A 23,975-nucleotide genomic window follows, 5' to 3' on the forward strand; every position below is an offset into this window, starting at 1 on the left:
GGGTACGTAGAATCAGAATGAAAGCGAAGGCGAGTACCCATGAATAATAAATGGTGTTATTTAGACTTTAATATAAGAAAATATCCACTTTGGTAACTATTTGTTACATTTGTGCTTATTCGTGAGTACATCGCAATTGCGAGTTACCTCAGTGGTCTCAATGGTCATGTCAACGAAAAACGACATGGCAACCAATCTCACGTAATTAGGGAGGCGAGCATATCTAACTTTCACGTCGGATCCTTCCATTTGTGATTGAGTAGTGATATGCTATCTCAATCTTTTCCTAGTTTTTCCACTGATCTTTGTCTTTTGAATTCTCCCTCGAATACCAGCTCATCTTAACTTTTGCATCTTGATTATCATAGAAACTTCTGGCTCATCAAATATTTTATAGAGCTCATAATATTTTTTTTCAGAACTCTTTTTCTTCTTTAATTTTTCTCCAACTTAGGTGCAGGGTCGGTGCGTCTCCGTAGGTTGTGCCATTTTTCTCAGTCATAAGCTTGATCTGGGTGCAGTGGTCCTCTGGTCCTTTTCCATCGATTTCGATTTTCAAGTCTAATTTAGTTACTGAGTTCTCATTAACGTGAATTACATGTCCATACAATCGAAGACGCCTGTCGCAATTTTCCTAAGATGTGTCCAACTTCATAGCAATCGTCAATGTCTTCATTTCGGATGTGATCACCGGGTGTTAGGCCAACAGTCGAACGTCGCCCAACGCAGCGCCGTTCATTGTCTTTGATAATCAACCACCACTGAGAAACAAAAAAGACTGAAGAGCGAATACCACTATGATAAATTTTGAATTTCAGGCGTTCGTTGATGCGTCGATCTCAAAGAACATCAATTATGGAACGCAACTTCATCCAAGTTTTAGTTAAGTAGATTCACAGTTCATCATTGGCTGATAGCATTGATCCGGGATACTTAATTCGCTCAGTTCTTAGCAAGTCGCTGCCACTGACAGTGATATTATCTATTCCATTTGGGTCAGTCGCCAAAAATGCTGTTTTGTTCAAATTCAGGCTCAAATTATGCTGAATGAAGCCATTGCTTTTGGACAAGCTGCTTGAAATCAGCTTTGTTGTGAGACTCTAGGAAAACATCGTGCCTTTCTAAATACACACATACAAGCGAAAGTAAGCTTTTTTTCACCGAATATAGCCATGTTGAGTATCAAATTAAAGGTTTCGATTAGTACTTTCCGAAGCCAATCTTAATTTTGGCATTTGTTGGAAAGGCGGGGAATGCGGGGGGTCAAAAGTAATGATCGAAACTGAAAAATCTGAAAAAATACCCTTCATATCGATTTTTACGCAAATTAAGTTAATAATAGTATTTTACGGTTTTTGGAAAATTGACTAGAAACCCCCCTTTAGTTTATCCTAGAGTTATATAATAATATATTTGCAGTTATATATATTACAGTATGGAACATGATGTGAGTTTGATCAAAATCGTACTATTCCTTATAAAGTTACAGTGGCTCAAAATTTTCAATTCCGCGTAAATTTACTGCAACTCAAAATACTAAATATCAGCCTTACACTCAAGTAAGTAGTTTAACATGCTAAATATACATAGCTGTACACACAAATATACCTAGATAAGAAACAAACAAAACCTTTCACACTTGAAGCGCCAAGCTTCCGGTTTCCGACTTGTTTGTTACTAATCTTGATCCATCCATTGTTTCCATTGCCCTTTGGTTTCGCTACGCTAGACGACTTTCGCACTCAAACCAAATGCTCCCCTCTTCTATACTTTTAGTTCTGATTTTGGAAACCTCTTAGGTGGCTCTTTTTCCCGTACTCATTTTTTTCGTAATTCGATGGCAGTACTGTTAGGTGTCACGTGGGTTCCTTGTAACACTGTCGGGCGGCAGATTTCCGCTTCTCCTTGAAATTTCCTTCTTCCTCCTGCAATGTATTATATTATATAATATATATGGTGGTCATTCACCCATTCGTGAGGTATAGCGGATCAACCACACCTACGCGCCATCGTTCGCGGTTACCTGAAATGCCCTTCAATTTCCCCACCACTTCTGTATTATTCAGTGCCCTTGGGGCAACCCGCTCGTCGCCCATCTTGGGAGAGTGAGTTCCAGTGCATGGAATAGCCCGCAATGCAATTGTTGCCTTTCCTTAATGTGTGACCACTGCCATTTTCGTCTTCCGATCGCAGTGTGTATGAGTGCCACGCCTGTGCGCCGACTGAGTTCTTCGTTTGCGATAGTTTCAGGCCTGCGTACTTCGATGATACGACGCAGGCAAGTGTTGACGAAGGCTTGCAGCTTTTGAGTAACAGTGGACTACTAGCACAGAACAGAGTCCATTTGATCTTAGTGTTGAAATAACTGCTTTCGCAGATTTTAGACAGGGTAGTAAGACCGGATCTAGCGCTGTTAATGCGACGAGCAAATAGATGTACAAATTGAATGGCGCCTTCGTTGCTCTGCCCACATTAATGCAGATAAGGAGAGTGAGATTACCCGTCAAACTGGGAGCCTTAGTTTCGTTGGTGTTTATCTTCATTCCAACTCTTCTTGCTCCTCTTTCGAAATGCAGATCCATTTGGCCAAGCTCCATGACCGGGTGATAGAGTAAACAGATGTAATCAGCGTAGTTGACTTGTTAGAGGAAAGATGGCATAGTCGATTGAATTGCTCCACGTCCTCTGGACAAGGCAGCATAGAGTCACCGATAATAAGAAGAAATAATATCGTTGACAGGATTGAGGTCAAATCTATTATAGAGGACTCTAATAGCTGTGTTTGTCTCTGATAAATTCGGACGGAAATTCGAGCGGATTACGCCTTTTATACAATCCTTCAGCTTTGGCATTCATTGACCTTTCGTATATTTTATCTTCTGCGGTTAACATTAGCGAAGATCTCAGAATTGACAAACTCCCCTTGATCCTGGAATACCTACTGATGTCGCCCTTATTTAATATCATAAATGTGGTGGGTATTATTACAGTTGTTGTCGTCCAGCGATCTGCTTTCAACTAATTTTTCTTCAGGATTGTTTCTAGTGTTTTCGGCTTCGGCAAGGTCGCACTTCGCTAAATCTAAGTCGTTTGTAACATTAGACACCACGGTATCCAAGTTGTCCACCGTCAATACACTGCGATCAAGGGATATCGACATCCTAGAGCCTGCTTGCTCATTCCCAAAAGCCGCCGGTACTGGGATCTCAAATCCTGCATAAAGTTGACTCCTTACCTCGTCTAACATTGTGATTTTGTGTTTTGTATTTACTTCCATTTGGTCTACCCATCAGAGAAAAGCAAATACTTATCCATGTATAGTCTGAAAAGAAACTACATGAACACATATTTACACATCATTAGGTATGCCCTAAGAAGATTACATACAGGAGGAGCAAATTAAGTTTCTTTGGTGCACGGAATGTCATTGCGTATTCTTGGGATAATGACGAAGTAACTAACTGATTGCAGAAAGAGGTCACTTATTTCAAGTACCGATTCTCAGAGACTGCCTAATCGAAAAATCATATTGACGCCTAGACATCTAGACCTCAGAATATCCTGGCACACTGATATCAATTCAAATAAGTTAATAACAATATATGATAACATTTTGTATCATTTCACACCATCACACAGGAAAGTTTGTTTGACATCCTAATATTATTAACAAAATTATGGTAGATCAAAATTGTCTGTTTCGCGTAAATTTGCTCCGCTTTGAGATATGCACATAGAATGTCAGTACCACAAAAAGAAGTAGTGTGACTTGTATGCATTGAGCAGGTACCTACGAGCTTTGTACAATTGCATCCATCGATCGTCCATCGCGGCGCTTCTAGTTTCTGACTTGTTATTTTGCTCACATGTGGATAAAAAAAACGATAGGTATTTGCAAAACTCCAACATTTTCCCATTTCAGAGTCCTTCTTGAAAAGGAAAAACATCCGGAAAGATGGGACCGTGAGGTCGAACCAATGGAATATCACGATGAAGCGAGAAGAGGATTTCAAGAAATCTGGAATGCTGACCTAATCAACATCGCACGTTATTTAAGAGGACCATGCAAACTTTCCCGTTTTTCAGAAGAATTGATTATGAGAGTTGTGGGAATATTACAAGTGAATGCATTCGAAGCGAAAACGCCGCAAGGACATCCCATAAGATGTCTGTTCCCACAAACAGCAATTTTAGCTCATAATTGCGTTCCAAATACAATCAGAACCATTTATCCTAGCGAAGACTATCGGTTTGTACATCTTTAATCATTATCATTGATTTATAAGTTTATTGGTTTCCAATTTCAGAATCAAGTTACGAACTTTAGTGGATGTTAAAAAAGATGAACAATTGTTCGTCTCATATACGTTCACCCTTGATGGCACTGCTGAACGTCAGCAACATTTGAAGAATGGAAAATATTTTACATGTAGGTGTGAAAGATGTTGCGATCCTACTGAACTAGGAAGCTACTTTAGTTCCCTGATATGTGAAGATTGTGATAGTGGATACATTTCTACAATAAATCCGTTGGGTATGTATATAGCGAAATTTATGAAAACTGTTTCTCCTAAACGTGACAATATTCACATTTGAATTCATTTGCATTCATTCTCGATCCAACGCACCACCACTGTATTGGAAATCCAGATCCAGATTAAGTTTGATGTAAACACTTTATAGGTCACACAGTATGGATGTCCTCTCCAGAAGGGCTATTAAGTTTAGCCGTAACAGGTTAATACAAAAGGAATAAATATGTTAAGAGACGTGGTTAAATAATGATTCGCCATCAATTTCATTTAACATACTGGAGCGGTTGTCGTTCGACTGCCAAACATTTTCTGATATTACAAAGTCATTATAGCAGTGCGCAGTAAGTCGAATATGAGTATGGTTCTTTTCCTTATTTTGGCCAATTAAAGATAGATATGCGCTGGGTTGGTTGCTTGTCAACCTTTCGGTATCGTTACCCTTAGTTCGAATTTCGTTTGGTGTGGTGATAATAGTCCTGAAGCCCGGTCTCCCAAATAAAAAAAACATGACAATACTAAAATGAGGTTGGTTGGATACCCTATATTTCACAAAGGTGAAAACACGAGACAGAAAAAATCGGTGTAGAACCCTACACTAGATAGAGCTAGAGCGTAGAACAGCACATAGAGCTGCTACGATGGTTCCATATTCAGATAAGTCTGATTCGGACGCGAAAAATAGGAAAACAAAACAATCAAGTTACAACAACTAAGAATCAATCTAGCTTAAGACTTCAAATAATATTGAAAATGGAACTAAAAAAATAGAATAACTGAATCATTATATTTTTTTCATGATAATTTCAGATAACTCTAGCGACTGGAAATGCAACAAATGCGAATGCGTTATTCCATCCAGCAAAATAAATGCAATTCTGGATCCTATACAAGATGAGGTGGCCGTCGTTGAAGCAATGCCTTACAGTGATATGCGCTTACAACAGACTGAACGATTGCACCGAAAATACCATCATATTTTACATCCTTTACATTTCATACAGACAAACTTGAGACAGAGCTTAACACATATGTACGGACGAGTAAAAGGATATGAATTAGTTACCCTGCCAGATTCTGTTTTGGAATATAAAATCGATTTATGTCGGTTGGTATTGAAAGTTCTGGATATTTTCGAGCCAGGTCTGAGTCGATCACGAGCAACCGCTTTATATGAACTTTATGGGCCATTAGCACTTATTGCACATAAGTTATACCTATGCAAAATGATAGATGCTACCATATATAGATCTCGACTAGGGGAGGCAATCTCAGTATTGCAAGAAGCTGTTACAATTCTAGAAAATGAAGACTCACTTTCGCCCGAAGGAGTGCTTGCGGTGGTTGGGAAAAAGGCACTAGAACAATTGAGAGAAGCTATGTTAGCAATTGATAGAAATTGAACGATAAATAAATCTAGTTTGAAAAAATTTGCAAGTTTATATTTTCAAAGAACTTAAAGTGACTAGATACAATTTTAAGCTTCGAAAGACTTTCAAAATAATATCCTTAGAATTTCTCTATTGATGATTGATCCATGATATTAAATCACATTTCCTTTTAATATTTCAACATGTCTAAAATCTCGTCTAAAGTTGAAGTGAAGGTAAATGTGATAGTTTAGGAACAACATAAAGTTTTAGGGAAACCCGAAGTTTAGTTTAGTTTACTGGTGGGAGCCGCGGCTCCGAGCACTCAGCCCCTTATTAGATCCATTGTTGCAAATCGCCTATTTAATGCCTACGTCGTTCGCAGGCTTCAGCGAATCTTAGAACGTTCTCCAGAGGTAGAGAGATTCTTCATTGAAGAAAACCTCATCAAGGTGACTTCGCCTGATATCTGAGGAGGCCGGGTAGCTTCATATCAAGGCAGTCTCTTCCTCCTCTACATTGGTTGCATATAACCGAAACCACCATCCCTAACTTTCTATATAGTAGTTTAATGAGCAGTGTCCCGTTAAAAGCCCTACTAGGATTTTCATGTCCCTCTTCTTAAGGGACAATAAAAATGCGGTTCCAATTTTTACAAGGATTTTCGGCTGCCGTCAAGAGTTCTCCACTCGGCTGCGTGAATCCTTGCAATTTCACCATTCAGAGTAGATTTGACAGTGGATTCCCGGATGCCTAAAACTGGTCCTGGTCTCATCATTGTGGATCCAGACCCTTGGCAAGCCAGTCTGTCAGCCTTCTCATTACCAGCGATGTTTGAGTCAAAGTTGGGTTCATCATCATCAACGGTGCAACAACCGGTATCCGGTCTAGGCCTACCTTAATAAGGAACTCCAGACATCTCTGGTTTGCGCCGAGGTCCACCAATTCGATATCCCTAAAAGCTGTGTGGCGTCCTGACCTACGCCATCGTTCCATCTCAGACAAAGTATGCATCGTCTTCTTTTTCTACAGTAGATATTGCCCTTATAAACTTTCCGGCTGGAATCATCCTCATCCATACGGATTAAGTAACCCGCCCACCGTAACCTATTAAGCCGAATTTTATCCACAACCTGACGATCATGGTATCGCTCATGGATCTCGTTGTTATGTAGGCTACGAAATCGTCCATCCTCAAGGAGGGGGCCAAAAATTTTTCGGGGGGATTCTTCTCTCGAACGCGGCGAAGAGTTCGCAATTCTTCTTGCTAAGAATGCAAGTCTCCGTGGAATACATGAGGACTGGCGTTTTGATGTTGTTGGTTGGTTGGTCTTCGGTGTTGACGTTGCCACCATATACTTTGTCTTTCCTTCATTCATGTGCTGTCCAAGATCTCGCGCCGCCTGCTCGATCTGGATGAAGGCAGTTTGTACGTCTCGGGTCGTTCTTCCCATGATGTCGATATCGTCAGCATAGGCCAGTAGTTGGGTGGACTTACAGAAGATCGTACCTCTTGCATTTACCTCAGCATCACGGATCACTATCTCGAGGGCCACGTTAAAGAGGACGCAAGATAGGGCATCCCTTGTCGTAGACCGTTATTGATTTCGAATGGTCTTGAGAGTGATCAGCCTAGTCAGTCTCATCAATTTCGTCGGAATACCGAATTCTCTCATGGCCGTGTACCGTTTTACCCTGGCTATGCTATCATAGGCGGCTTTAAAGTCGATGAATAAATGGTGCAACTGGTGTCCATATTCCAAAAGTTTTTCCACCGCTTGCCGCAGAGAGAAAATCTGATCTGTTGCTGATTTGCCTTTGCACTTTGAGTACAAGTTGATGAACCACTTGGTGTAATTGGTCGCCTCCATATTTAACTGATTCGGCTGTAATTCCATCGGCTCCTGGCGACTTATGATTTTTAAGCCGATGAATTGCATGAACTGTTTCTTCCATATTTGGTGGTGGCAGTATTTGTCGGTCATGTTCAGTTGGCGAGACCCCCAACTAGCCGATGTTCTGTTTGTTCAGTAGCTCATCAAAGTACTCGACCCATCGCTCCAATATGCTCATTCTGTCGGATATCAGATTTCCCTCTTTGTCTCGGCAGGATGAGTATCGAGGTGTACAAGACTTCATCCTGCTGACTTGTTCGTAAAACTTCCGCGCCTGGTGCGGTTGCTCCCTGTACTTTTCTAGTTCACAGACCTGTTGGTTTCCCAGGCTTCGTTTTTCCGTCTGTGATGTCGCTTCTCCGCTCGCAGGAGTTCCCGCGTGCCCGCGTTCTTTGAGAATGTAACATTACTCGGTATGCGACACTCTTCCGTTTCGTTGCTAACTTACATTCATCGTCAAACCAGCCGTCCCGACTCCTTTTGCGGCTGGGGCCAAGTATGTTTGTGGCCGTATCAATGATAAAGTTCTTCAGGTGATTGTGAAGATCATTTGTTGATGCTTCATCTCCAGGACCTCTGTTGACTGCGGTTATTGCGGCATCCATTTCCCTCTTATAGGTGTCGCGGAGGGCTGTGTTGTGGATGGCTTTGGTGTTAACTCTCACCTGATTGTCAGAGGGGATTCTGGGTAGTGTTGTTATTCGAGCTCAGAGCACCATACCAACGAGATAGTGATCCGAGTCTATATTGATCCCCCTATATGTTCTGACATTCATCAAGGCTGAGAGATAGCGGCGTTGGTTGAAAGTGGTGCCGTCTGGAGAGGCCCACGTATGTTTGTGGACCGCTTTCCGCGCAAACCAGGTACTTCCAACAACCATTTCGTGTGACACTGCTAGTTGAATAATCCGCAGTCCGTTATCATTTGTATTTTGGTGTAAGCTATGGGAGCCAACGTATCGCCTGAATACGGGCTCCTTCCCTACTTCGCTGTTAAAATCCCCAAGTATGATTTTGATATCATATCTGGAACAGGCTTCGAGGGTTCGTTCTACTGCCTCGTAGAAGGTATCCTTCTACGACTCTGCAGTCTCCTCTATAGAGGCATGAACATTAATGAGGCTTATATTTCTAAATTTGCCTCGCAAGCGCAGAGTGCATAGCCGTTCGCTTATGTTTTCAAAGCCGATAACAGCAGGTTTCATTTTTTGGCCGACTAAGAAACCTACTCCGAGCACATGGTTTACTGGATGGCCACTATAATATATGGTGTAGCGACTCTTCTCCAGGAAACTAGTCCCTGTCCAACGCATCTCCTGTAACGCTGTTACATCAGCCCTATATTGGGATAGGGTATCGGCTAGCTGCTCAGCGGCTTCATCTCTGTATAGGGAGCGCAAGTTCCATGAGAAAATGCGGAAATCGTTATTCCTTTGTCGTTCCCGGGTTTTTAGGCGCGGGAGACTCGCCTTCATCCTTCGCCGTCTGCAGCTTTTCGTTAAGAAAGAGCTCCCAGCGGTCACCACGTGGAGGTGGAGATATGGTTTAGTAGTAGAATTGTTGGTGTTGGTTCAGCAAGCATTTCCCAGGTTTTATGCTCCATCGTGGGTACCAATCCATGTTTCGCCCTGGGACCTATACTACCCTTTGACACACCACCGCAAATATGAATACAACCAAATTCGTACAATGATTTCCTATAAATACGAATATATTTGTATTCGAAGAAGTGAATACTTTGGTATTTACACAAGCGAATACGAATATGGCTGTATTCTCACGTCCAAAAATGAATACAAACGTATTCGTATTTACGAGTACGATTACGAATACGAATTCTGTTGGGTAACTATTTCCAAGTGCAATTAGGTTTTTTTGGGTTGGAATGTGGATAGCGTAAATTAGCGCCTTAATGATCTGATTATGTTGTACGTACGTATGGTCGAGTCGATTTTGCCATATTTGAATCATCTCTGGGAGGTGGAATGAACAACGTCGTAACAGATAAGCAGATGGATGACTGCTCATGATTTCAGCTTACCGTTGGGAAAAACGGACGTAATCATCTCGATAAGAAAAAGATTTCTGGCCCTGCGTCCCATATCATTCCGCGAGTTGACTATTGAGTCAAATCAAATGATTAAATACCTTGGTTTAATGTTCGACTCTAAAATGAGGGGAACATATAGCCATCTATAGCGCCAGGGGCGAAAACTTATGAGAGGTGGTTGTCCGTCAAGAACGGCAACGCACACGAACCGTATTCGCGAAATCGTTGAAATAACCATGAATCAAGCCGGATTTGTCAAAAACTGCGGAACTACTGACGCAATACACGCTGCGCCGTTACTCATGGAGAAGCATCGTGAGAAGCATCGCCCTCTTCACATTGCATTTCTGGATCTAGAGAAGGCGTTTCACCGTGTGCCACACGAACTCATCTGGTATGCTTTACGACAACACTTAGTACCAGAAGAACTCGTGCGCTAGGTTCAATTGCTCTTCCACGATCCGAAAAGTAAAGTTCGAAGTGTGGCGGGTGTATCAAAACCGGTTCGTGTCTTCGTTGGTATTCATCAAGGAAGCGCCCTCTCACCGCTCCTCTTTGTTCTTGTTATGGACACCGTCACACGGGATATCCAACGTCTAGCGCCCTACACACTGCTTTATGCAAATGATGTTTTCCCAGCATCTGATAGCAAAAATGATCTGTCCAAAAATGGAATGATCGCGTCATGCAACACGGTCTCAGGTTGAATTTAAACAAAACTGAAATTTTGACCACCGATCCCCATGAAAGAGGCACAATCACTGTCAGCGGCAGTGATCTGTCCAGAACTGAACGATTTAAATACCTCGGGTCTCAACGCTATCAGCCAATGGAGAACTGCGTTATGAAAATGCTTCACGCATTAACGCAACTTGGATGAAGTGGCATTCCACAACTGGTGTTTTTTGTGATCGATCAACGAATGTCTCAAATCGAAAATTTACCGCAATGTTGTCCGTGCTGTCCCTCTCTATGGTTCTGAGTGTTGACCAACCATAAAATACAATGAACGGCGTCTTGCGGTAATGGAGACAAAGATCTTACGTTGGACTAGTGGCGTGACACGTTTTGATCACATCAGAAATGAGGATGTCCGCGATCGTTATGGGGTTGCACCGATCATGGAAAAGTTGCGAGAGAGGCGTCTTCGATGGTATGGTCACGCAACGAGAATTCACTTGCCAAGATTGATCTGAACATCGAAGTCGATGGTAAACGACCAAAAGGCAGACCTAAACAACGGTGGCTTGATACGCTGGATGGGGATTTAAAAGCCTCGAGATTGCACCCAGATCAGGCATTCGATAGCTCCAAATAGCGAAACCGATCACGACGAGCCGACCCCGCCATCATTCCAAAGCCAAGTATCTGGGTTGATGTACCGCTTACCCGGCTTTATGACCCCGAGAGTTGCAGAGGCCGCTTTGTGCATCGTGTCTTTCATTTGGTTCCACGATTCTTCCACATTCGTGATGGTCGGTAATCGAGTTAGTGAGATCGTTTCTTCTTTCTTTTCACCAAATCGCCACTATTTAATGCCGCGGGCCAGTGGGTTCCTCCCGCTGGACGGCAATCAATGGCCGATGTTGAGATGCGATGGTCTCATAGGGAATGGCTTTGCAATCAGTTACAGTGGTAAAATGTCGGCGTCTTATGAGAATATAGTAGATTTGCGTTTTACTGTTCTTACTATAAAATGTAGGAAGATGAAACAATCGTTTGATGAACCATGTATTGATAAGTACAAGGTCATGGGTGTCCGCAAAATCGATTATACGCTCGCCACCCTAATTGCGTGCTCCGAACCCCCTTCACCCTGGCACCTGTTACCGTCTGCCTTTCACCTACCGGGTCGCCGGCAATGATGATATAGTCGTCAGCAGGCACGTGACAAGTCTTTTCATCGAGAAGTTGCCAGAAGGCATCTTTCTCGGCATCAGGTCGACCTGTATGTGGTGGGTACGCGGTGAAGAAGTAAATAGTGCGATCAACTGATATAATGGTGTGCTGTATCAGCCGATCATCAAATCGTTCGACTTCTTCAATGGCATCACAGAAACCCTCTGAGATGGCAATGCCAACACCATATTGAGTTTGTGGGCTATTAAAATAGAGAAGTGTATAGCCATTTCTACCACGTTCGCGTTCAATGTCGCAGCTGTTGGCACCAGACCATCAGGTTTCTTGCAGACCGTAGATATCAATGCGTCTTTTCCGAAGGGCTCTTGCGAGTTCCTCGGTCTTTCCAGTTAGGGTACCAACATTTAGCATCCAGACACGTATTTGTTTTGTTTGGACTAACTTGCTTACGTCCTGACGCCGTCCATGCGTCTAGAATCCTTGCCCATTTCTCGGCAGCACGGGGGCCGTCCTGCTGCATCGACTGAGGTGGACGCCCTAGCATTTCTCCGAGGCTTGTGACTCAATCCGATCATCTTGTTTTCAACGACTGTCACAAAGAGAGATTAAGTAGGATTTAGCATAGTGGAATAACTCCAACTATACTCCATTTATCTCTTTCCCTGATCTCAGCATTTTATTTTTGTTTTACTGAGGTTAGTGCAGAGTACGTTGCCTCAAACACTTCTCCTTTACCTAGGCTTGGGACCAGCATGCTATTTTAATAGCATGGCGGAGTTTAGAGAATGTTTTATTTGAACTAATTAATCCCAAAACAGTGAATAAAATCCCGCTCCCGTCGCGAAGCCGCCGCCACTCTACATTATAGAAGACAAGGTGGTCAGCATTGCGATCGCAGGAGATTATTACCCTCATTTGGCTCGGGTACTCATTAACAGCTGAGTCGACTGGTATCCGAAATCCAGTCACGATAACAACTTCAAGAGTAGTCACCGTATAAAGCTCCACTTTTTCATGGAAAAATTGAAATTCAAGCGTCTCACTTAACATTTGCTCCATTCATATTCACTTCATGATCAGCGGCCTTTTTAAAATGGATCTGCGGGCGGGCACTATGGAGAAGAAAGAAACAAAATCCTACATGCCTTCACGGAAAAACCGGAATAAAGAAGAGCTGGAGACATGGATCCCACTAGTCTATAACTGATGAACTGGGCACTGTGAGAGGGGTGATTACCATTGGAAAAGTAAGAGCTGCTCTACTATCCTTTAAGGATAGCGTAAATGGTATCTACTTCACGATATTAAACGATGGAAGGTATAAGCTACTTAGAGTGGGAGATCGTAACAGCCAAGTAGGGACAGAAATTAAATTGCTCTGCGCATTAACGCAACGTGGATGAAGTGGGGCTCCACAACTGATGCTCTTTGTGATCAAAGTCAAAAAGCGACCAAAAGGGTGGCCGCAACAACGGTGACTTGATACCCTGGATGGGGATTTGAAAGCTTCGCGACTGCATCCAGATCGGGCGTTTGACAGAACAAAAGGGCGCAAGCGATCACAACGAGCCTACACCGCTTAAAAACGAGACAAAGACTAAAAAAACCAAAAAGACATCGGACTGCAGATTGTTCAAACAGCAGTGCCACATGAAACGTTTGTTGGAATACCTGGTTGGCGCAGGATGTCTTGAAGAATGTCTCGGGCATGATGCTCCGGGTTCGAATAACACCAATCCGAATCCTCTCTAACGATCAAGTGAGAGTGAACAATGAAGCTATCCATAACAAAGTAATTCGGAACACATATGAGTGGAAAATTGAAGCCGCAACAACCGCAGCTAACACAGGTCTTGGAAATAAAACATGAATATATAATCTTCACAACCACCTGAAGAATGTTATCGTTAATACGGTTACAAACTTATTTGGCCCAAGCCGCAAAAAAAACTAGAAAGACTGGTTCGACAATGAATGCAAGCTAGAAACGGAATGGATGAATGTTCACCGTTATTGCCCTTTAGTGTCAAAATTGCATTCTTTTAATCGATTCTGTTAGTTCTAGTTCGAGACATAACTAAATGTGTGCTAAACAAAACTAAATTTATATTTTCTTCTTCGGCTTCATGGTCGATCAAAAACGCAGGAGAAGTTAGAGCAAGTCTCAAAAAAGGACAATTTCAACATCAAATACACCCCTGTGTACCGCAATAACAGCAATCGGATACATTTTTTATTTTGATTTCATTCCTTATTTTCAAAATAAAACAAGTCGGAAAACCGGAAGCAGGACGCTTCAGGTATGAAAGGTTTTGCATATTTTTTTATAAAAAAAACACATTGTCCCATTAGGATCTAGCATGTAATATATGCATATATTATGTGGCATTATCCACTTTCACAGGATACTGACAGTCTTGAATTTGCACAGATGCGACGACCTTAACCCATTATGACTTTGTTAGCATAAGTGCGATTTCCACGTTAGTTTCGTTAGAACATGCTCTATGCTGTAACCTATATTGCTGCAAAATTTCATGATTCTAGGTTGAACTTAAGGGGGTTTTGCAGTCAATTACTAAAAATTATAGTAATATACTATTATCGGTATGGAGGATATTTCGGGGGCTAGACACCATATAGCGGCACATTCTTGATATTTTTCAAATTTTTCGGTTGAGTGGAGTCTAAGAATGGCTCTGTGAAAGAAATTATCACCTTCGACCCCCAGCACTTCCCACCTTTCCAACAAATGTCAAAACCACGGCTTCGAAAAGTACTAATCGAAACTTTCCATTTGATATCCCACATGACTAGATTTGGTGAAAAAAAATTACACCCTCCTTTTGCATGCATCAACAACTTACCGCTAGCGGGTCACTTAATCCGTATGGTTGAGAGTGATGATAGAAAACAATGTAAACCCTGCCTCAGATGGAATGGTGGCGAAGGTGAGGACGCTAGATAACTTACAGCAAATGAATGCAAAGCAAAATACGGGATATATGCAAGAGACGATATGCCAAAACCTCCAATATACTAATATTTTTTAGATACAGGCAAAAGCGATAAACCTGGGTGTCAGAGAATCTACAGAGAAAGTATAAACCTGTTACAAGTTATATTCTGACATTCAGGCAGCTTTAAAAGACCAGACCTAAATGGCTATAGGACCAGCATAACTTTAAAACTTTGATTGCAATGAGAAGACTTGTGGACTTGCAAGAGAGCTATCCCAAACATTATTTACGTAGGTGGAGCTTGCATTTGGAATCGGCGAAACTATAGTTGTGAGCTCCAACAACTAGCGATGGGAGCGGTAGGGTAAAGGCATAGAAATGGATGCTAGAGGACGAACGGCAGGTTAAAGTAGCCGACACCTTGAAACTGAGTAAACTCAGAATGAGGACATTGTAGGCCTAGTAACGGGTCACTGTCCTCTACGGAAATATCTGCAGACGATGGGGATATATAGTGAATGTCCAGAATTTGCAATTAGGGGGAATAAACAGCCTCCAACAGCCTCATTACGCCAGCGTTCTCGGGAATAACAATCCCCGAAAAAGGCTAGATTATCTCCTTAGCCTGGTGACTAGGATGGGGCTTTCCGTCACGTAAATGAACTAAGGAGATGTAGGAGATGTAGGCTCAACAGGCTGTAGTATAAGGCAACATAATCCAACTCACCATAAAGCACTTTCATCCATCCGTTAGATACACAATCTCCTGTCAGAACCAAACAAATAAATTGAAAAGTTTCTCCTATCGAAAAACACATGCATATGGATATTCAGAAGTACTGTGAATTGCCATAACTCCCTAGTTGGATATACGTTCAGAATGAATGTGTTAAAATATGGTTAGTACAAGATGATAAGTTCTCCAAAATATAGAACTTGTCAACTATATATTCGATTCGCCGTTGCACAACCATTCACGTTCGGTTTTCTTTGGCATCAATTTATCAACATTCAACACTCGTATTCATGTTCCAAACTACCATTCTTTTACAAATGGCACACATTCCAGCCACATATCAGAGGAACAATAAGCTTAGAAAGTGGAAGCAGCATCATTTCAAATAAAGCGCTGCATAAATATTTTTCCTACTTCTATTGACGAAATGAAATTTTGCAATCAACTGGCACTTATTTCCGTAGGGAGAATATAGATCCTTCCAATTGCTGTATTTTACTTTGGAACAATTCTATTAGTCGCCTTAGAAAACTATGGAAAACTTTGCTTTTAAGAGGTGGAAATCTTCGAAAGACTAACCCCATGGTTCACGTGCTTTGGGAGTGTGGGATTTTTAACCGCTAATAGGCCGTCTATCGCACTCACAAAGGGTGATATACATAATTATATAATATCATTTCTGAAGAATAATAATTAATAAAAGAAAAAAAAGAAACCCAATTTCCTAATGAAATAAACGTTAATATAAAAATTTACATCTTATCGCACTAATAACTTATACATCTTTCACAGTAAACTGTACACTAAATATTTGACATTACATACTACAATTCTTTCGCCACGGAGTCGCTTCGGAAGTTCATAGAACCAGGATTCAAGCCCATCATCTGGCTGAATGCAAGTAGCGGATTCACTCCTCCAGATGATCCAAAACCGTATGTGGGATTGAAGACGGGTTGATATGGAACAGCAAATGGAATAGGTGGTGGAGTTTGATGGTTATCAGACTTTGTATTTCGACGTTTTCGTTTACGCGAAGATGTATCGCTCGAACTGCTATCACTTGAACTAGACGTTGTCGACTTGTGACGTTTTCGGTTTGATATTCGCGGCGTTCTAGGGTGTGATTTTCTCTTCCGCTTTTTGCCCACACTACGCAAGCTGTTCGTTCCATCCGCTGAAGCCGAAGCTGCTGATGGGATCAGTTGCATGTTTTCATCAACAACGAATTCGGCACCAGGATTATACATGCAACTCTGTTTTAAGCAAAATTGTATAAAGTTACTGAAGACGATAGATAGGTTCGCTGGTTTTGGGCAGTCTTTCAAGCCGTGGTACTTCCCGTTGCAATTTTTGCAAATCATTTGGCAGTGAAATGAAATATGACCCTATGGGAGGCAAAAATTATTTTCGGCAATAAAAATTTTTGTATTTGTTACCGTTTTGTCACAAAGGGCACATTTTGATGAGTTTTCTGCAACTTCATCTTCCAATAAATTCTCAATTTTCTCGAGTTTCCCCAGACAAATTACATCTTCTACACTGGCTGCTTTCCTGGGTTCATTTTCATCCGACGAGGATGAAGATTCTTCTGAACTGCTGCTGGATGACGAGGAAGAGCTTTCCGATTTGGAAGTGGGTTCTTTCTTAACTTTTACAGTTGGTTTGGATTCCGTCTTTTCTTTTTGGGTCTCTATATGATTACGCTCTACAGCTGGTGTTTGAAGATTACTTTGTGAGTTATTCGGCTCGATCGCTTTCCCAGAGAGCAACGTATCGTTAACAGCATCTTTGAGATCACGCACTACACTATCCTCGGTTCCTCCTGAGCTAGACGAATCTGTACTGCTTTCCGACTGTTTCCTTTCACGCATTGGTTCCGTAGTGTTTGGGGCAATATTGCCTTCATGCGGATGATCCTCGCGGAAAGGATTACTAGCATTAGCTTGTTCGTTATAAAACTGGTTCTCTAAATTGAATCGTCTATGTTCGGCTCCCGTTCTTTCGTCGCGTGAACGATTGTCGGCGTCGTCTCTGAATTTCCGGAAACCATAAGCATGATCGCCACCCTGATTATCCCAGTTCGATCCTCCTCCGCGACGACGATCTTGGCCTCGGCTTCCTTTTTGAGAATGTAAATTATTTCTGCCGTATTTCTGACTATTTTTGTTGTTTTTGCGGTTATTTTTACTGCCTGTGTTGCGACTATTGCCCCAGTTATTATTCCGTTCACCGTTGAATCCATACCCATCTTCTCTGTCATTGTAATTATTCTCTCCTCCTCTGTTATTATCTCGTGCGTTCATCCTCTGACGCCGGCGTTCTTTTTTTGAAGGCATATCCTTCCGTGCGATTCCTGCTTGCCGGCCGATTTACACTTTTGACATGAGGCCTCCGACAACTGTCATTACCAGACAACGCACGTGCTTGAAAGGCTATAGTTCCGAAAACGGGAGCTAGTCAAATTTCTCTCCATTACTATTGAAGTTAGTATACGATAAGCTGCCACTACTAGAATAAGACTAAGTAACTCACATTAATTATATATTATCATTTTCTGTCTTTAAAAACATTGAATTCCGAATATTGTTTCAAGTTACATGTCTAAATTTTACAGCCGACTGTAAGAAGCTGTCATAACAATTCAACCAGGAAGATCTGTCAAATTCCCGAACACATTTTTGTTGCGTACTAGGTGTGAAAATAAACAAACAAACAAGTTATAAAGCAAAATCGCGGAACCATGCCCAAGAATAAAAAAGAAAAACATCTAGACGACGAAGGACACTGCGGAAAGAAGAACAAATTTAAGGATCACGACGGCCATCAGCAGAAATTCGAGAAAAATAAGTTCAAGGCGGGGAAGCACAATGCATTTGAAAGCAAAGACACTAAAGGAAACATCCATAATCCGTTTCGGAATCAATCACAAGAAACCAAGAACGAAGTGAGCGACTATCTAAAAGATGCTGCAAAGACTACTAAACCCTGGACGAAATTCAGAGAAAGTCGACCTGATATACCCATCATTCAAAGTAGAAATGAGGAAGAGCTGGAAGCTCGGGATGACAATCCTTTCCGTAACCCTATATCGAAACCGATCTCCATGGCGGACATGACAGCTGAAGACAAAAATCATTATCGAAGAGTAATCACGAAACTCTGCGCCAAGGGAAAAGCAGCAAAAAATCTGGAAACGGCTGTGGAGCTGATGAAGCGGCGCCTTGCAAAGAAACGCTCTATGGAAAAGAGGGAAAGAAGGACGAACACCACGGATTCTTAATGTATGGTTAGAGTGACTCTTGTGCACTAAAATAAAATAAGATTTGAATATTTACGGAAATTCCGTGTTTTTATTGAATTTGTTGAAATATCCTTGGGAGAGTTGTCCGTTTAAGGGGTAATACCACCTTTTTATTTTTTTAGGATTTATCTTTTACTTAACGCTTAACTATTTAAAAATGTTATCCAAAAATATTTTTAATGGTAAGAAAGTGCAATTTGTGAGTAAAGTCTTGATGACAATTTGATGGTAATTTGGAAGAAAATTCGCCATTTAACTTTAGAGTTTGTTTGATGGCGAATAATGTGTTACATATTATCATCATTAACGGCGCAACAACCAGTATCCGGTCCAGGCCTGCCTTAATAAGGAACTCCAGACATCCCGGTTTTGCGCCTATGTCCACCAATTCGATGTCCCTAAAAGCTGTCGGGCGTCCTGACGTATGCAATCGCCCCATCTTAGGCAGAGTCTGCCTCGTCTTCTTTTTCTACCATAGATATTACCCTTATAGACTTTCCGGGTGGGATCATCCTGATCCACACGGATTAAGTGACCCGCCCACCGTAACCTATTGAGTTGGATTTTATCCAAAACCTGACGGTCATGGTATCGTTCATATATTTCGTCGTTATGTAGGCTATGGAATCCGTCCATCCTCATGTAGGGGGCGAAAAATTCTTCGGAGGATTCTTCTCTCGAACGCGGTCAAGAGTTCGCAATTCTTCTTGCTAAGAACCCAAGCCTCCGAGGAATACATAAGGACTGGCAAAATCATTATCTTGTACAGTAAGAGCTTTGTTATCGGTTGTGATTTTCGACCCTAGATAGAAGAAATCGACGGTCTCAAAGTTGTAGTTTCCTATCCTTATTCTTCCTGTTTGACCAGTGCAGTTTGATGTTGAAAATAAAATTGTAGTTTGGAGTAAGCTACTGGTCTATCAATTTTGATGTTGTGGGTTGGTTGGTTTCCGGTGCTGACGTTGCCACCATATACTTTGTCTCGCCTCAATTGCCGCCTGCTCGATCTGGATGAAAGCAGTTTGTACGTCTCGGATGGTTCTTCCAATGATGTCCATATCGTCAGCATAGGCCAATAATTGGGTGGACTTAAAGAGGATCGTACCTCTTGCATTTACAGGACACATGATAGGGCATCCCCTTGTCGTAAACCGTTGTTGATGTCGAATGGGCTTGAGAGTGATCCTTCTACTTTTATCTGGCCTCAGGGTCAGCCTAGTCAGTCTTATTAATTTCGTCGGGATACCGAATTCTCTCATGGCCGTGTACAGTTTTACCCTAGATATGCTATCATAGTAATAATAATCGTTGGTGCAATAATCCATGTTGAACCAGGGCCTTGAAGTGTGTTAGAGCACTTCATTCAAGGCCGTAACCGTGCACTATAGGAGGCAATGTGGTCAGCATTGCGCTCGCCCGAGATTATTACCCTGATTTGACTCAGGTACTTATTCACAGCTGAGTCGACTGGTATCCGACGTCATAGGCGGCTTTGAGGTCGATGAATAGATGGTGCAACTCGTATCCATATTCCAACAGTTTTCCCGTCGCTTGCCGCAGAGAGAAAATCTGATCCGCTGCTGATTTGCCTGGAGTGAAGTCGCTTTGGTATGGGTCAATGATGTTCTGGGCGTATGGCAAAATAGCGGAGAATATCTAATAGATGGTACTCAGTAACGTGAAACCTTTATAATTGCTGCACTGTGTGATATCTCCCTTTTTATGTATGAGACAGATAATGCCTCGTTGCCAATCATCAGGCGTTGATTCGCTGTCCCATACCTTGAGCACAAGTTGATGAACCACTTGGTGTAACTATTCGACTCCATATTTAACCAATTCGGCTGTAATTCCATCGGCTCCTGGTGACTTATTCTCCTATACTTGGTGGTGGCAGTATTTGTCTGTCGTCTTCAGTTGGCAGGACCTCTAACTTGCCGATGTTCTGGTTGTTCAGTAGCTCATCAAAGTACTCAACCCATCGCTCCAATATGCCCATTCTGCCGGAAATCAGATTTCCCTCTTTGTCTCGGCCGGATGAGCATCGAAGTGCATAAGGCTTCATCCTGCTGACTTGTTGGTAGAACTTGCGCGCCTGATGCGGTTGTTCCCTGTACTTTTCTAGTTCACTAACTTGTTGGTTCTCCCAGGCTTCCTTTTACCGTCTGTGAAGTCGCTTCTCCGCTCGACGGAGTTCGTGATAAGTCTCTGCGCGTGCCCGTGCTCTTTGATAATGCAACATTCCTCGGTATGCGGCACTCTTCCGTTCCATTGTTAGCTTACATTCATCGTCAAACCAGAAGTTCCGACTCCTTTTGCAGCTGGGGCCAAGTATGTTTGTGGCCGTATCAATGATAACGTTCTTCAGGTGATTGTGAAGATCTTTTGTTGATGGTTCATTTCCAGGTCCTCTGTTGACTGCGGTTATTGCGACATCCATTTTCGCTTTATAGGTGTCGCGGAGGGCTGTGTTGTTGATGGCTTCAGTGTTAACTCTCACCTGATTGTTAGAGGGGATTCTGGGTGGTATTGTTATTCAAGCCCCCTATATGTTTTGACATTCATCAAGGTTGAGAGCTGGCGGCGTTCGATCAACACGTGGTCAATTTGGTTGAAAGTAGTCCCGTCTGGAGAGACCCATGTATGTTTGTGGTCCGCTTCCCGCGCAACAACCATTTCGTGTGACACTGCTAATTGAATAATCCGCAGTCCGTTATCATTTGTATTTTGGTGTAAGCTATAAGAGCCAACGTATCGCCTGAATACGGGCTCCTTCGCTACTTGGCTGTTAAAATTCCCAAGTATGATTTTGATATCATATCTGGGACAGGCTTCAAGGATTCGTTTTACTGCCTCATAGAAGGTATCCTTCTCTGACTCTGCAGTCCCCTCTGTAGGGGCGTGAACGTTAATGAGGCTTATATTTCTCAACTTGCTTCGCAATCGTAGAGTGCATAGCCGTTCGCTTATGTTTTCAAAGCCGATAACAGCAGGTTTTATTTTTTGGCTGACTAAGAAACCTACTCCGAGCACATGGTTTACTGGATAGCCACTATAATATATGGTGTAGCGACTGTTCTCCAGGAAACCGGTCCCTGTACAACGCATCTCCTGTAACGCTGTTACATCAGCCCTATATTGGGACAGGGTATCGGCTAGCTGCTCAGCAGCTTCATCTCTGTATAGGGAGCGCACGTTCCATGAGAAAATGCGCAAATCGTTATTCCGTTGTCGTTGTGTAATCTGTCCGGTCCGAAGCTCCTGTTGCGGTTTCGTAACAAGTTGTTTTCCGTGTAGGGTTGTCAGCCCTACCCAACCCCCAACCTGGAGGACCAGTTGGTACATTTTGTCCGGTTTTTAGGCGCGGGAGACTCGCCTTCATCCTTTTCCGTCTGTAGTTTTTCATAAAGAAAGAGCTTCCAGCGATCACCACGCGGAGGTGGAGATAGGGTTTGGTAGTAGAACTGTTGGTGTTGGTTCAGTAGGCATTTCCCAGGTTTTATGCTCCACTGTGGGTACCAATCCTTTGACCACCATTATTACATATTATCGGTGTTTAGTAATCTTTTTTTTAAAGAAAGGTCAATAGATGTCGCTAATACTTCAATATTCATCCTAGAATACGAGCTGATATCAAAAACTCTGTTAGAAAACGCAAATAGGTTTTTTTGAACTATAGGTGAAAACAGCCAACTCAATTGAAAGTATGGAGAACGTCTATATGAACCACGCTTTATCATAAAATCTCTAAGAATAAGAAGCCCCAACATTATTATACAACTAGGAAAGGAGTTCATGGTGTGCTTGGCATGAAAATCGATCACACAAGATGAAGGTAATTGTAGGCATGGTCCAACATTGCATTATATTCATCTAAGGCAGTAAAATCTCGTTGTAAATTGTTTAAACAAAGATGAGTTATTAACCCATTTACCCAAAACTAAGACAAAAGTTTTAATGCAATGGTATGGTCAATGGTTCCTAAATCTGCTTCCAGTAACGAAACTGTGCCCGATATTGCTGCGAACCTAGCAGTAACTTATCCCAACAATGCTTATAATGGTATAATGCAAGTTATGAATCAACTTGGTATTACAATGGCATTTTATTGTTATAACTTTTGCTCAGGGACTGACGCCACGCTTATAGCGCAGTCTCAGGGTTTCTCCATTGAAGAAGCTAGAGAATCCCATAGAACATGTTTTTGACAAAGGAAGAATGAGGGGCATAAAGATGCTCGTTTCTGTATCGTAGATTAGAGATAGAATATGCATTTTCTTAAAATTTTAACACTCGAAACTTTAAATGTGTTTTCCGAATTAGGCGAAATTCTAGCTCCTCGTATTGGCAACCGGACAAATCCAAATAGTATCATCTTCCAGTGAACTATTTTATGGTTGATTTTAGAAGAAAAATTTTCGCAAAAAACCAAATTTTTATTTCAAGTTGCCGCCATTTTGTTAAAAATTAATATTAACTAGGTTTTTATTTATATTTTAGGAAGCTTTTTGCCTTTTTGTTTTAAATAAAAGTAAAAAACCTGCTGACTTTCGCCCATGGAGGTCGTTTTTATTTTATAAATCGTAGAAAATGACTTGATTTCTTACATACAAGGCAGTATCACCCTTTAATTTACCTTATCTGTTGGCGAAGCAGACCAGCGTAATCTTTGAAAACCGATTCTAAAGGTTAATTCCTTCATGATACACATGTGCGCGCGACTGGGTTTCTGCTAAAATCATTCGATTCTATATTATTTAGATATAAAGGAATTTTGAATTTAGTCGAAATCTTTTATTAATTTCCTTCTTCTTCATAATTATCTTAATTTCTTATTAAACACTGAAGCGTTCATTTTTAATAATAAAATTACGTGGGGCAGAGCACGTCAGCCACAGGTACGCGTCATCATTATCGGCTTCAGGCAATGTACCTCAAATTACCCCAATGTGTAACCTATCTATTACAACGTCCGCCTTCTAACCAAAACGTTCACAAATAGGTGGCCAGTACGACGACGAAGTTCTTCATTTCATGTTATTGTCTCACAGTTACTTTCCATATATTACCCCTATATAGCAGCAGAGAGAGGGCATTAACGGGGAACAACCTCAGTTTGAGGCTGCTGTTGAAATAATTGCATTTCTAAACTTTGCACAGAACAGGGAAAGTGGAAAAAATCAAAAATTTGACTGACGGTTTCGTCCAGAGCAGAGGCAACTCATCAGACGCTGCCTCACCTCTGCCCTGGGAGCAGCGTGACCGAAA

At 41.8% G+C, this 23,975-nt stretch overlaps 2 protein-coding genes across 3 annotated transcripts in view; one reads left to right on the top strand and one right to left on the bottom strand.

Annotated features, from left to right (window-relative positions):
• The window catches only part of LOC119647062 (SET domain-containing protein SmydA-8), a 31,321-nt gene extending 25,363 nt beyond the window's left edge, over positions 1–5,958 (top strand). For both annotated transcript variants that reach the window (XM_038047819.1, XM_038047820.1), the window contains exons 2-4: positions 3,923–4,249; positions 4,308–4,534; positions 5,343–5,958. In XM_038047819.1, the coding sequence (XP_037903747.1) occupies positions 3,923–4,249; positions 4,308–4,534; positions 5,343–5,935 (1,147 nt within the window). In that variant the 3' untranslated portion in view covers positions 5,936–5,958. The remainder of the gene's footprint in view (positions 1–3,922; positions 4,250–4,307; positions 4,535–5,342) is intronic.
• A 9,847-nt stretch (positions 5,959–15,805) lies between these two features.
• Positions 15,806–17,901, bottom strand: LOC119661592 (protein mushroom body miniature). The gene is made up of 2 exons (XM_038070995.1): positions 16,843–17,901; positions 15,806–16,791 (listed from the first exon to the last, which is right to left on the bottom strand). The coding sequence occupies exons 1-2, from the start codon at positions 17,740–17,742 to the stop codon at positions 16,228–16,230; spliced, it is 1,464 nt and encodes a 487-aa protein (XP_037926923.1). The 5' UTR covers positions 17,743–17,901; the 3' UTR covers positions 15,806–16,227.
• Positions 17,902–23,975: the final 6,074 nt, after the last annotated feature.

Source organism: Hermetia illucens, chromosome 1 (assembly GCF_905115235.1).
Source record: "Hermetia illucens chromosome 1, iHerIll2.2.curated.20191125, whole genome shotgun sequence".
Taxonomy (NCBI): Eukaryota; Metazoa; Arthropoda; class Insecta; order Diptera; family Stratiomyidae; genus Hermetia; species Hermetia illucens.